The sequence below is a fragment of the Mya arenaria genome, chromosome 4 (genome assembly GCF_026914265.1).
Source record: "Mya arenaria isolate MELC-2E11 chromosome 4, ASM2691426v1".
Lineage (NCBI taxonomy): Eukaryota > Metazoa > Mollusca > Bivalvia > Myida > Myidae > Mya > Mya arenaria.
The window spans coordinates 68,454,500-68,469,189 of NC_069125.1; the positions used below are offsets into that span (position 1 = coordinate 68,454,500).

General features: G+C 35.9%; 1 protein-coding gene and 1 long non-coding RNA gene across 2 annotated transcripts; one reads left to right on the forward strand and one right to left on the reverse strand.

The window, feature by feature from the left end:
- Nucleotides 1-2,420: 2,420 nt before the first annotated feature.
- Nucleotides 2,421-10,243, reverse strand: LOC128232537 (synaptosomal-associated protein 29-like). The gene is made up of 3 exons (XM_052946163.1): nt 9,941-10,243; nt 6,286-6,670; nt 2,421-6,063 (listed from the first exon to the last, which is right to left on the reverse strand). The coding sequence occupies exons 1-3, from the start codon at nt 10,160-10,162 to the stop codon at nt 5,900-5,902; spliced, it is 771 nt and encodes a 256-aa protein (XP_052802123.1). The 5' UTR covers nt 10,163-10,243; the 3' UTR covers nt 2,421-5,899.
- A 73-nt stretch (nt 10,244-10,316) lies between these two features.
- Nucleotides 10,317-14,659, forward strand: LOC128232318 (uncharacterized). The gene is made up of 4 exons (XR_008260518.1): nt 10,317-10,439; nt 11,328-11,387; nt 13,317-13,390; nt 13,755-14,659. It is a non-coding gene; the product is annotated as an uncharacterized LOC128232318 (long non-coding RNA).
- Nucleotides 14,660-14,690: the final 31 nt, after the last annotated feature.

Consider the following 14,690-nt stretch of genomic DNA (forward strand, 5'->3'; position numbering starts at 1 on the left):
GCAAACAAATATCAATGTTGTTCTCGGATGAGCTATACTGACCGTTGGATCTACTTTTTTATTTTTGAAGCTACAGCAATGAAATTTGGACCATGTGTACAGTTGTGGAAACAAAAGTTGTCCTCGGTTGACCTCTACAACATTTGATAATACTCGATTATAGTTTAATCTGTAGTTGCATTGCCGTAACCAATACACTCATTCATTCTCATAAAAAAACAAAAGCTCGATTGCAGGAGTTAATGCCCTTTGAATTTGTTTATTCTGTTTTGTACCAAGTTATAACTCAATATGTTGTTAAGGTATCGGCTTCATTTTGAATGTGTTGATGAGAAGTGCTTTACAAAAGGAACAAGGTGAGCTTTTGTGATCGGTCTATGTTCGGCCTCTGTCGTCCGTCGTCAACAATTGGTTAAAATCATATTCTCCTAAACAGCTTGGACAATTTTGATGAAACTTCATAGGAATGATGCTTAGTTGGTGCTTTTTTCAAAATTGTTCAAAGAATTTAATTCCATGCAGAACTCTGGTTGCCATGGCAACCTAAAGGAAAATGTCGACAATTGGTTATAATCATCTTCTTCTCCTAAACCGCTTGGACAATTTTGATGAAACTTCATAGGAATGATCCTTGGTTGGTGCTTTTCAAAATTGTTCAAAGAATTTAATTCCATGCAGAACTCTGGTTGCCATGGCAACTTAAAGGAAAATGTCAACAATTGGATATAATCATCTTCTTCTCCTAAACTCCTCAGACAATTTTGATGAAACTTCATAGGAATGATCCTTGGTTGGTGCTTTTTCAAAATTGTTCAAATAATTTATTTCCATGCAGAACTCTGGTTGCCATGGCAACCTAAAGAAAAATGTCAACAATTTGTTATAATCATCATCCTCTCCTTAACCCCTTGGACAATATTAATGAAACTTCATAGGAATGATCCTTGGTTGGAGCTTTTTTTAAAATTGTTCAAAGAAATGAATTCCATACAGAACTCTGGTTGCCATGGCAACCTAAAGGAAAAATTACAAAACTTTTTTGGCAAATACTATTAAGCCTCGTGCTTAAATATTTGGTGTGTAACATTGTCTATTAGTTATCTACCATGTTTATTCAAAGTATGCCCCTGAAGAAAAATTGGCCTCACCCAGTGGGTTAAAAGTTCATTATAGATACATTTTGATAGTTATGTAAAGTTTATCCTTGAAACAAGGGCAGCAAGTCTTTCTATATGGTCTCCCTTTTTGTTGGAGATTCCACTTCTTCATATTTTTAGTAACAAGGGAATAGACTTTAAATTTTATTAAGTCTTCAACATAGTCACTTCTAAGGTAATTATTGTTCTTTTTTTAGGATCATAGATTAAACTAATTATTATACACTTTATTCATTAGAAAAAATTTCATTTTTACTTAATGATAAATTTAAAACTCAGACTTTTCCATTAAACTTCATGTATATTATTGTAAACTAAGCTACAAATCTCATCTTCTGTGTGGATAGTGAATAAGACTTATACACAAAAATTTCATTACCACTATTTGAAGTATGGTGATGTTGTCCTAGATGGAAGAAGCAATAATAGAATATGATGGAGTATTGTTCTTTGATGGTTAGAGCCTAGGGCAGATTATTGATTTTATTGGATGGTGCACTGTTTGTTGTTTATGTATCTATACTAAAAGTTATTTTAGTGTACAAGCAATTTAACATAGTTTTGTCAGTGTGCAGGCAATTGAACGAAGTCCTGTCAGTTGTTTGTGTATCTATACTAAAAGTTCTTTCAGTGTGCAAGCAATTTAACATAGTTTTGTCGGTGTGCAGGCAATTGAACGAGTCCTGTCAGTGTGCAGGCAACTGAAAAAAGTGCTGTCAGTGTGCAGGTATCTAAACCAAGTGCTGTCAGTGTGCAGTCAATTATTAAGTCCTGTCAGTGTGCAGGCAACTGAACATAGCCCTGTCAGTGTGCAGGTATGAGAAACGAATTCTGTCAATGTTCAGTCAATGTTCAAGTCCTGTCAGTGTGCAGGCAACTGAACAAAATCCTGTCAGTGTGCAGTAATCGACAAGTCCTGTCAGTGTGCAGGAAACTGTGACAAGTCCTGTCAGTGTGCAGGCAACTGTGACAAGTCCTGTCAGTGATTATCCAGGGAACATGTTTGACCAGTATGTTTGTCAATATTCTTTGAGAACAAATATCAAGCTATATTGATTACAAAGTTTAAACTCTTTTACTCAGGTGGGCGATTTAGGGCCATCATGGCCCTCTTGTTTTTTAATTCAACTGTATGAGACACAAGTAACATAATTGATACCTTCTTTACAACATAGTGCATTTAAGGAGCATACATAACTCCCAGTGATTCTTTTACATCATGAAGTCGGCATTGTGGGGGTATTAATCACATCCAGTAATAGCTATAGTTCAAATTATATACAAGATAAATGAGCATCATATAAAAGTAAATGTAACAAATGTAACTGGTTCCTGATCTATTCCAGACACAATATAAATGAATACAATATTAACACATGTTCTATTGTATAGATTTACAGCAGATTCTGAGGTTATTCATAGGAAATAATGAAATAAAAAGTAAATAGATGACTAGATCTGCAGTAACCTCTACTGCAGCATCTGCCAACAATGTGACAACAGCTATATGCAGTTGAACATATCAAAATGACTTTACAAAACAAAATACTATATGATGTTAATTAAATGCTCTTTTATATCTATACAGTTTCATTATCTTTAAATTTAATCTTATATTCAAACAAAAATGAGAAAATCTAAAGAAAACAAGAGATGTTTGTCAAACATTATGCCCCCCCTGAGCGCCATGTTGTCAGGATTATATGGACAATTGAATGAAATATGCATGGACCGAAATGACAGCTGATTTGTTGCTGTTTTAAGATTATGACCATTAAAGTGTGAGGATAAAGTGTGTTATGACCGTCATGACCTTTGACTCTATGAACTCAAAATCCAGAGTCATTAGCTGGTCACCTGAAACCTAAATGTCAAGTTTGAGGGCCATGGGTGCAGGCATTGTCAAGTTATCAAAAGACAAGTTTTTTTCGTTCAAGGTCACTGTGACCTTGACCTTTGACCCGATGACCCCTTAATCATAAGGGGTCATCTACAAGTCAGATGCAACTCCAAGTCAAGTTTGAAGGCCATGGGTTCAGGCATTGTTGAGTTATCACTCGGACAACCTTTTACCATTCAAGATCACTGTGACCTTGACCTTTGGCTCTATGAATCCTAAAATCAATAAGGGTGATCTACTGGTCAGGCTTAACATCCATGTCAAGATTAATGATCATAGGTTCAGGCATTGTCGAGATATCATTGGGGGAAGATTTGTTAACTTTTTTGCATTAAAGGTTACTGTGACATTGACCTTGGCCTGATGACCAAAGTCGATAGGGGTCATCTACTTGGCAGGCCCAACCTTCATGTCAAGTTTGATGATCATAGGTCCAAGAATTGTCCAGTTTGCTTTCAAGGTCACTGTGACCTTGACCTTTGACCCCTAAAATCAATAGGGGTCTTCTACTGGTCAGGCCCAACCTCCATGTCAAGTTTGAGGGCCATGGGTGCAGGCATTGTTGAGTTATCACTTGGACAATCTTTTATCATTTAAGGTCACTGTGACCTTGACCTTTGGCCCAATGACCCCTAAAATTAATAGGGACAATCTTCTGGCCAGGATCAACCTCCAAATCAAGTTTGAGGGCCATGGGTGCAGCCATTGTCAAGTTATCAATCGGATAACCTTTTACCATTCCAGGTCACTGTGACCTTGACCTTTGGCCCAATGACCCCTTAAATAAATAGGGACCATCTTCTGGCCAGGCCCAACCTCCAAGTCAAGTTTGAGGGCCATGGGTGCAGGCATTGTCGAGTTATCACTCGGACAACCTTTTACCATTCCAGGTCACTGTGACCTTGACCTTTGGCCAGATGACCCCCAAAAACCATAGGGGTCATCTCCTGGTCAGGCCAATTCTCCAAGTCCATGGGTGCAGGCATTTTTGAGTTATCAATCGGACAACCTTTTACCATTCAAGGTCACTGTGACCTTGACCTTTGGCCCAATGACCCCCCAAAACAATAGGGGTCATCTACTAGTCAGGCCAATTCTCCAAGTCAAGTTTGAGGGCCATGGGTGCAGGCATTGTTGAGTTATCAATCGGACAACCTTTTACCATTCAAGGTCACTGTGACCTTGACCTTTGGCCCAATGACCCCCAAAAACAATAGGGGTCATCTACTGGTCAGGCCCAACCTCCGAGTCAAGTTTGAGGGCCATGGGTGCAGGCATTGTTGAGTTATCACTCGAACAACCTTTTACCATTCAAGGTCACTGTGACCTTGACCTTTGACCCATTGAGCCCAAAAAACAATAGGGGTCAGCTACTGGTCAGGCCCAACCTCCAACTCAAGTTTGAGGGCCATGGGTGCAGGCATTGTCACGTTATCACTCGGACAACCTTTTACCATTCAAGGTCACTGTGACCTTGACCTTTGGCCTGATGACCCCCAAAAACAATAGGGGTCATCTACTGGTCAGGCCCAACCTCCATGTCAAGTTTGAGGGCCATGGGTGCAGGCATTGTTGAGTTATCACTCGGACAAGCTTTAAAATTATTTTACCATTAAAGGTCACTGTGACCTTGACCTTTGACCTGATGACCCCCAAAATCAATAGGGGTCATCTACTGGTCAGGCCCAACCTTCATGTGAAGTTTGATGACCATACGTCCAGGAATTGTTGAGTTATCACTCGGACAAGCTTTGGTCTACCGACGGACCGACGGACCGACCGACCGACCGACATGCCTGTGCAAAGCAATATACCCCTCTTCTTCGAAGGGGGGCATAACAATAGCAGTTTTTTTTTTTAAATGTTATACAGAAAGGAATGTTTTTAAAGTGTACATGTATTGCTCATTCCATTACATGTTTACAATGTATAATTTATACCAAAAGTGCAATATGACCATGGCTTTACATGACATACAAATGTAAACACTTATAAACTCTTATATTCATAGTCTCTTTTAGTAAGTATCAAAGCAAGTCCTTTATTTATAGACACAATTATGCGGTATCACATTTTCAATCTAAATCAGAAATGAAGTACATATACTCATCACCCAGTGTGGAGGAAATCCTGCTTATAACCCAACTGAATAATAAACATACTAAAGCAGGCAAGTATATTTCTAAAGTAAAATCAAAAGTATGTTGGAAAAAATCTGTATATGACCTGGAAATAAATACAAGAAATGCACACACAAACATAACAATTATCACAGAATTACACAATACGAACTACAAGTGCAACAAAATTGAAAGTCATTGATGGCAAATTAAAGTTGTATATATAACAGGACTACTGCAAGTCATAAGGAATTAGCATGTTACTTGATTGTGTTAAAAGAATTATATAAATGAGTAACAAGTTATCAATACTTAATTTATAGCTGTTAATAGTACTTTGTCCAGTTTTACTAAAACTCCCAAGACAAGACCATGTGTTCCTGCAAAAATTTACTAAACTCAGATTAGACAATTATATTTATGCAAAAAGCATAGATTAACCGGTAATTGGAATAAAAAAATCTTGCTCATACAATTCTAGGACTTAAGTGATGGTTAATTCTTAATTCTTAAAAAGATAATTGAATAACTTCAACTTATTTTTGTAAGTCGGTAAACTTCATCAAAAATAATCTTGATAACAATCTCATACAGTTGTCCAATCTAGCATTGATTCAGTTTAATACAAGAAATGTTCAAAATGGAAACAACTTGCACTAATCTTAACATCTACACTGCACATTGACCCACTAAATGTGATGACAGCCTGTGATTTGCATGTATCATTTGAGAATACCCCGCATCTGTTTGTTTTGGTCTTTAAGTTTGATGTCAGCACGGTCCACCTTGGTGTTGATGCGGTCAAGAAGTTCGTTATGTGTCTCGATCTCATCACCAAGTCCGATAGCCAAACCTTTCAGACGAGACATTCCCTCCGACATCATATCTAGAGTACAATACAGAATTGATCACATTCAAACAGAATTCATTAACATACCAGATACAAACTTCTGTAGTTAAGAAATCAAAAGTTTTGTATTTTGAAGTTAATATAATTTATCTGGATGACTCAGTTTAAATTCAAAATCAATGTACTATTGTTGTATAATTTTTCAGAATGTCACAGACATATGTAGCGAACATAGTTGGTGATATTTGTGTAACTTACCTAAATTTTCATTAAGCCTCTGTTCTTTGCTGCTGTTTGTAATTGGTTTAAAGTACTGCTGGGGTTCAGGCTTTCGAGCACCTTTCATGAACTTGGAATCTAAATCTTCTTCATAAAACCCATGTCCATCATCAGTCTTGTACCGTTCTGCTGGATGAGGTCGTGATGTGCTCTGATGTTCCAATGTTTGTTCCAACTTTCCCTTTTTCTCAGTTGGTGTAGCACCTGCTGGTTCTTTCTCTTTATCACCGTTCCACCAATTTTTAATTCCGCCAAAGATACTCCCAATACTTGTGATGTGTTTTTGAGATGTTTTTAAATCCTGATTTATTTTACCAGTTTTGATTTCAATGTTCTTAAGCTGCTCACGCTGTTGAAGTAATTCCTGAAAAAAACAAACACAAAAATCTTCCAGCAAAATCAATCAAGTTCCAATTGTTGCATCTTTCATAAATTGTTATCTTTGTTACAATTGTATATAAAATGATTAAATTATATACACATTTATTTATTTAAGTTATGTAGAAAAACTGATCCATCCCAGGTAAGTGTTATCAGTTTGTAAAGCTTGTTTTTATCATTCGTTAGTTTAACTTATATCATAAGTGTCTGGGATTAATGGTAAAGAACTGTTTTATTTAAAAAAAATCACATTACTATTTATATAAAGTGTCAAATCTGTCTTTTATGACAAACCAGTCAGTACATGTACAAATACAAAATGATCAATACATTACATGTCTTAAAATTAAGTAGTTTACAATTTCGTCAAGTGTAAAGAACAGGGTAACTTGCAGGGTTAAACATTTTTGGAAGAAAATGACAATTTAGTTAGTGTTAAAACTTTTCAAATAAAGATGTATGGTTGTGACCAATTATTACTGTATTTCCAATTGTACATTAGCTAGTTTATAAAAGGGAAACATCTTATTGATTAACATAAACATCTAGAGGTAATATAACTGATGTAACGTTAACTATATTTTTTATATTGTTTGGAAATTTTAAGTCTTTTTTTTTCAGTTTTTAAGATTAACTTTAAGTTGCTTTTTGATAATTTAGGGCCTGAACAAACAATTCCACATACTTTGACTTAATTTTTGTAATAAAATATTTCAAAAAAGTTTCAAAAAAGAAATTCCATGGATGTAGGTATAACAGTTACTTGATTTGTCCCTAAATCGGTCTACGTATAAGTTCTAAGAAATCCTTTGTACATGTCAAGGTATATATCTAGTTCTACTTCACATTTTTTGTGATATTGAAAGGGAATTTAAGTAATAAACAAATACATCATGACAGAAACAGATACATGCTCATTTTTCAATGTTGTGCAATGAAGAAGAATGCAATCAATGCAGGACACATGAGGACAAATGTTAAAACCAACAGACTTATTCTAAATTGTTTAGCCCGTAAAGCTGCACTCTCAAAGATGGGACGTTTTGACAACTTTTTTATTTTTTGTCTTGAAACCAATTTTTGCGAAAATGCATGGAAACCAATTATATAAGACTGCTGACAAAAAATTAGATTGCAGATTTTTATATTTAAGTTCAAAAATTGACATACTATGCCTTTTTCTTAAACCGTTAGTAACGGCTGTAAAAATGGTATATCTGTGAGAGTGCAGCTTTAAAGCCTTGCTCCAATTCGATGTCATATATAAATATTTTATGCAGGGTTCTTGATAAGATAGGGACATTTTGAAAACAAGCACATCATTTCCTGCATTCATCGCCATTCTGATTACACATAGTTTACAGTTAAATCTTACATAAAAAGGGCATCCAATGATCATATTATACAACTGATACAATTTTAAATTAGACCTGTCAATCTTTCCCTTTTCATGTTTTTGACATTGTTCAGCTTGTTGTCTCATTGAGACGAATGCATCTCTCTAAATTTGGCCATTAACTATATAAGAGCGTCTGTATGATTCTTACATATGTGACTTAATACAGACAACGTCAAAAAGATATGGTGATTATTATAAAAACATTATTTGATAAATAAAACCAGTCAGCCGCTGCACATAAGGATGCAAAAGTATTTTTAAACAGCAAAAAAGGGTACTCTTATTTGCGTAATATTTCTTTATTTCTTTTATTTAGGTTAACGCAAATTTGTTCAGACTCAAAAGCCATTTGAACTGTTCATTTCTTGGGTGAGAGCTGGTTCTTAATGAGAACCCTGTTTATAGCTGTTGTTTTAATGCTTGATGTCAACCCTTCCAATGTGAGAAGAAACTCAAATTAATATATTTGGATTGGAATTATGGGTGTGACAAGCAAATATCCAATTTGTCCCTCTCTCTGCAGACATATTATGATATACAATTGAACACCGTTAATCCGAATTCGTAGGGACCCCCAAAATATATTTCGGAATAGCGATATTTCGGATCAACAAATTTCAGAAAATGACAGCATGACAGCGTTCGCAAATTATAGACGATGTGAATACTAAGTCGTGAAGATTGTAATGTTGGTTACACGTTACCAATACGATACATTCGGTATGAGTGATATTTGTCGTATACAAAAATATTTGTCGATTTATTGCTTTATAAATGACATATAATTCGTTATTATCCTTCTTTATTAAATCGGACCTGATGAGGCATTTCTGAATGATATTCAGATTGTGTTACTCAGCAATTATATACACACTATATCACCCAAATGAATCGCTCATTTTTGGAAATCAATGTTTTTAACATACGCGTGCTCAATGTCATTCTTTAACAAGCACTAATTCTGCTCCATTGTCACATCAAGCCGATGCCTGAGTGCATTTGAAGTATGGTGTGCAAAACTATGACATGATCCAGTTCGAAATAAGAATTGATATATAGGTGTGAAATACCAAATTGGGACTGTAATTTTTACCTCGAAATAGCAATTATTTCAGACTAGTGATTTAAGAATAAAGATTAAAAATTTAGTTAAACAAAGAAGGAGTAAAATCTGGACCAAAATAATAATCTCCAAATAGCGATAATTTCGGATAAACGGTGTTCGGAATAGCGGTGTTCAACTGTACTTTTTGATTTTTTTAACATTTTTAGTAATTGTAACATGTAGTGCACTACAATTATAAAAATAATATTGACATAGATAGGGGATACCGCCACATACCCACCCCATAAGTCAGCCCTGACAAGCCTTCGGAAAATCATGGCGAAAACTCTGAGTTCAAGCATTGGGAATGAGGCTCAAACTTTGGCTTCAAAATCGATCAGAAAATTAAAATGAACTCTTAATTCAGTTAAATGTTTATGTCCCTGCTAGGGTTGCAAGATCAAGTGATGATGAATATTGAATGTGTTTCGTTTCACAGTTGGCTATAAATAGACATGACAATCACTACTATCCTCACAGTCAAACAAACATTTTATTGAGATATCATAAAAATAGTAATAATCTGATGGTCTGCCACTATTGTTATGATTCCAGCCGTAACCCCAACCAATCCTTATTGGCAAAAGAAGGGTAAAAAATTGAAAAGAAATATATAAATTTTCAAAACTTAAGTATAAAAGAAATATTGAATTTTAAACAAGAATGTTAATCAATTCGGGTGACAAACACATTTTAAACCATTCACATTATAGAATTAATGTGTTTCAATGGTAATATCTTAAAACTACCTCTGCAGTAGCGACACCCATTCGTTCTGATTCATCAATACTTGCGAGAGCCCTCCTCGTACTCTCGAGCTGTCGTGCCTCAGAATCCTCGATTTCTTGCATCATCCGCTGGATCTGTTCTTCTTGTGACAACTTCTCGCGGCTGGGACGGTTATGTTTATTTCTATAACCGTCTTCATCTTCGTCGAAAGGATTAGAACTCGTATAAACTGAGTTTGACATGTCAATACTGTTCTGTTCTGTTCCTGTTTTGGTTTGTTACCTCCTTTTTGAAGAGGTCGACGTTATATTCTATACACGCTCACAGTCTGACCATTGGAATCTATCACCCTTAAATTTTTCCGTAAAGTAAACCATGAAACTGTTGACTGCGACCATTTCAACTAGTTTTATTTCCGGATAGCCCTTAAAGCTCCCGTTTTAGTATAATAACTCTTTTAAGGATTATAACTTGGACTTCCAATATGTCGACATGGATAAACAGCCTCAAGTCAACTTTGTAAGTGCTCCGTCACCATGACGTGTCGCTGTGGTACGAAAGGATTGGGATCAAGTATGCTAACAGTAAATAAAAGTTTGGTGAGGATTGGACAAACAGTTTTCAAGAATTAGATCGGAAACAATCTTCGGGACGTATTTTTCAAGTCTTTTTTTGCAAATAAAGGGCCGTAACTCCTAAATGACAAAAGCGATTTCCATGGCTATCGAACTTGATCAAGATATTATGGTCACAATCATGTATGTAAAGTTTGGTGAGGATTGGACACATACTTTTCAAGAATTAGATTGGAAACATATATTTTTGAAGTATTTTTGGCAAAAAAGGGCCGTAACTCCTAAATGACTAAAGCGATTTCCATGACTATCGAACTTGATCAAGATATTATGGTCACAAACATGTGTTTAAAGTTTGGTGAGGATTGGACAAACGGTTTTCAAGAATTAGATCGGAAACAATCTTCGGGACGTACGTACGTACAAGGGCAACCCTATATGCCGCCACTTTGTGGGGGCATAAAGATATATATGATTTTACTTTGACGTTTGCAACATCAAAGACGAATATTTGAATGTTATTTTATGTATGTTTGGTTCATAATGGTACTTTGTCAAGTGTTTGTGGTTATAAATGACTGATGCATAACATTCTTAATGCAATGTCAGATTCTAATTGAGAGAATTGCTCCCATTTGTCCAAATTTTATTGTCATCAATTGTGGCAATGAAAGCAGATCAGATATCACAGTAAAGATTTTCCTTTTCTTTTTGTAATATATCTTCAAGAATATCAAAGACACTGGGAACTGAAAGGTTTTATCCAAGACTTACAGTCATAGTTGATAATGACAAAGTTATCAAGTATTGCATTATTCAAATATAATTTCAGGTTATGCAGATTGTTGAGAGCAATATGATGAGGGAAGGCAGGAAAGAGTCTTATTGTCTGGTAATGTTAACAAGAAATGTTTAAAACACCTTCTTTGTTAATCATGATTTCCAATATGATATCATGTGTATTGTGATCCTAGAATTGGACTTTTTATGTCTCCCCCTCTCTGGGGGAGACATATTGTTTTTGCCCTGTCCGTCAGTCCGGTAGTCCGGTAGTCCGGTAGTCCGTCAGTCCGTCAGTCCGTCCGTACGTCACACTTCGTTTCCGATCGATAACTGGAAAACCGCATGACCTAGGATCACCAAACTTGGTAGGGAGGTTGGTCATGAGGTGTAGAAGATCCCTATTGTTTTTGGGGTCACTAGGTCAAAGGTCAAGGTCGCGGCGACCCCCAATGTAAAAAACATTTCCGCTCAATATCTTGACAATGGTTTGACCTAGGTTCACCAAACTTGGTAGGGAGGTTGGTCATGAGGTGTAGAAGATCCCTATTGTTTTTGGGGTCACTAGGTCAAAGGTCAAGGTCGCGGCGACCCCCAATGTAAAAAACATTTCCGCTCAATATCTTGAGAATGGTTTGACCTAGGTTCACCAAACTTGGTAGGGAGGTTGGTCGTGAGGTGTAGAGGATCCCTATTGTTTTTGGGGTCACTAGGTCAAAGGTCAAGGTCGCGGCGACCCCCAATGTAAAAAACATTTCCGCTCAATATCTTGAGAATGGTTTGACCTAGGTTCACCAAACTTGGTAGGGAGGTTGGTCGTGAGGTGTAGAGGATCCCAATTGTTTTTGGGGTCACTAGGTCAAAGGTCAAGGTCGCGGCGACCCCCAATGTAAAAAATATTTCCGCTCAATATCTTGAGAATGGTTTGACCTAGGTTCACCAAACTTGGTAGGGAGGTTGGTCGTGAGGTGTAGAGGATCCCAATTGTTTTTGGGGTCACTAGGTCAAAGGTCAAGGTCGCGGCGACCCCCAATGTAAAAAACATTTCCGCTCAATATCTTGAGAATGGTTTGACCTAGGTTCACCAAACTTGGTAGGGAGGTTGGTCGTGAGGTGTAGAGGATCCCTATTGTTTTTGGGGTCACTAGGTCAAAGGTCAAGGTCGCGGCGACCCCCAATATAAAAAACATTTCTGCTCAAAATCTTGAGAACGGTTTGACCTAGGTTCACCAAACTTGGTAGGGAGGTTGGTCATGAGGTGTAGAAGATCCCTATTGTTTTTGGGGTCACTAGGTCAAAGGTCAAGGTCGCGGCGACCCCCAATGTAAAAAACATTTCCGCTCAATATCTTGAGAATGGTTTGACCTAGGTTCACCAAACTTGGTAGGGAGGTTGATCATGAGGTTTAGAAAACTCCTATATTTTGGGGGGTCACAAGGTCAAAGGTCAACGTCGCTGTGACCTCTAATGTAAAAAAATATTTCCGTGCAATATCAGGAGAATGCTTTGATCTAGGTTCACCAAACTTTGAAGTGAGGTTGGTCATGATGTCTAGTTGATTTTGCAATCAGTTGGTCAAAGGTCAAGGTCACTGACCTTGAGGTGAAGAACCGGTTTCTGCTCAATAACTCAAGAACGTTTACACCCAGGAACTTCATACTTGGTATGCCAGTTAGTCATGACTAGTTGATGGCCCCTATTGATTTTGGGATCCATCATTGATTATTTCTCACCTACGACCACACAATGGGGGAGACATGCGCTTTTTCGAAAAAGCAATCTCTAGTTTCTTTATTGGATTTTAGGAATATTTAACTTTTTCAGACTTTGAAATAATATCATGACAGTAAAGCAAACCACAAAGTATGTTTTAATATATTTTGCCTAATACTATCGTACAGGCCATCCATATAGCATACTTTTGTTGTAAAAAAACTTCTTAATATTTGCACAATAGGTTTTAAGACTTTGATTTTTTGAAGGTGATCAACAAAAGAAAGATTTTCATAGAATTTTCTTTTATATTATGATTTAATTGCAGTATGTACTCATGGCAAAATGGTGTTCGAGAGGTGGCGAATAAGGATTTGCTTGCAGCATTGAAGAACGATATATGTATGTTGTATTTGTTTTCTTCTAAATATGTGAATACTGTGTTAAACTTTAAATCTTGCCATGAAATAAGTATCATGTATTCCAATTTCAATTTGTTTAAATCTTGCCATGAAATAAGTATCATGTATTCCAATTTCAATTTGCCAGTATTACTATATCATAATCCTAAAAGATCCTCTACAACTAAACTTTATGCAAAAATGTTGTTTATACATTTGAAATTCTTGTAATTTCCTGCTAACAGCATTTATTCCTGTATTGCATATAATCTGATAAATGCCCAAGATTGCCAAAAAATTGCTAACTGCTGATCTTTGATAAATGGGGATGCTTTTAATCTATATCTTTATTATTTATATTTCAGGCAAAGAACAGAAAGAAATGTCCTCTTAACATAGAAAGTAAAGAAATAATGAAGATCACACTACAGTTGACAATCTGGATGGGTTTCCTTTGTTATTTGAACATGATTTATTTTAACTTACATAACAAGTATGCACTACAATAATGAATATCTATATTAATAGTAATGATATTCCATTAAACATGGATATGGAAAAGATATTCTTTGACAATGCAAGATAAGATAAATCCAGACATAGTCAGAGTCTTCAGTTAACTTGGATGTGTTCCATTTGTTTCATCCACAAACTTGAAATTTGTCTTGTAACTACGTGTATTTTTATGAGGTTAAGTGGTGAGTAATCAACCTTTATCATAACATTTTCTTATTTGGGGATAGTATGTATTTATGTTGACACTATGTGTACCTTCATTCTCTTCATTTTTCTGTACAAAACAAGACCAAATGTGTCATTTTAGTTTAACCATTTTAAACTGTATTTATTATACTCTTCATTGAATAGCCATTCGTATATTATCAAACATTTTAACAAATTTAAATGTGTTGTTATTTTGATTATATTGTATTGGTGTCATAGGGTACATGTACATGTCCATTCCTAGCCTTCAAGAAAAAACAGATATATTCTTTGTTGTAAAATGTGTTCTTTATGCATATACATATAGAGTGGCTACAGAGAGCTCAACATTTTTCTTACAAAATATCTAAGGGTTTCCCTGCATGTGATTGCTACATTCAGTGTACCTCATGTTATATAATACATTGTATATGATCAATAAAACAGATTAAGAACCAAAGCTGTTGCTAAATACTTTTTAAAAGCTGTATATGTACAAGACAATACTGAGACTGTATAGACACCAATGTTTGTCCTAACTTGAAGATGTATAGATTCCAATGATTGCCTTGAGCTTAGGCTGTATAGATTCCAATGTT

Coding starts and splice junctions, on each gene's coding strand:
- LOC128232537 (XM_052946163.1), bottom strand. CDS start 10,162: ATGTCAAACTCAGTTTATACGAGTTCTAATCCTTTCGACGAAGATGAA. Junction 6,671..9,940: donor TGGGTGTCGCTACTGCAGAG/GTAGTTTTAAGA, acceptor TGTTTTTTTCAG/GAATTACTTCAACAGCGTGA. Junction 6,064..6,285: donor GAGGCTTAATGAAAATTTAG/GTAAGTTACACA, acceptor ATTGTACTCTAG/ATATGATGTCGGAGGGAATG.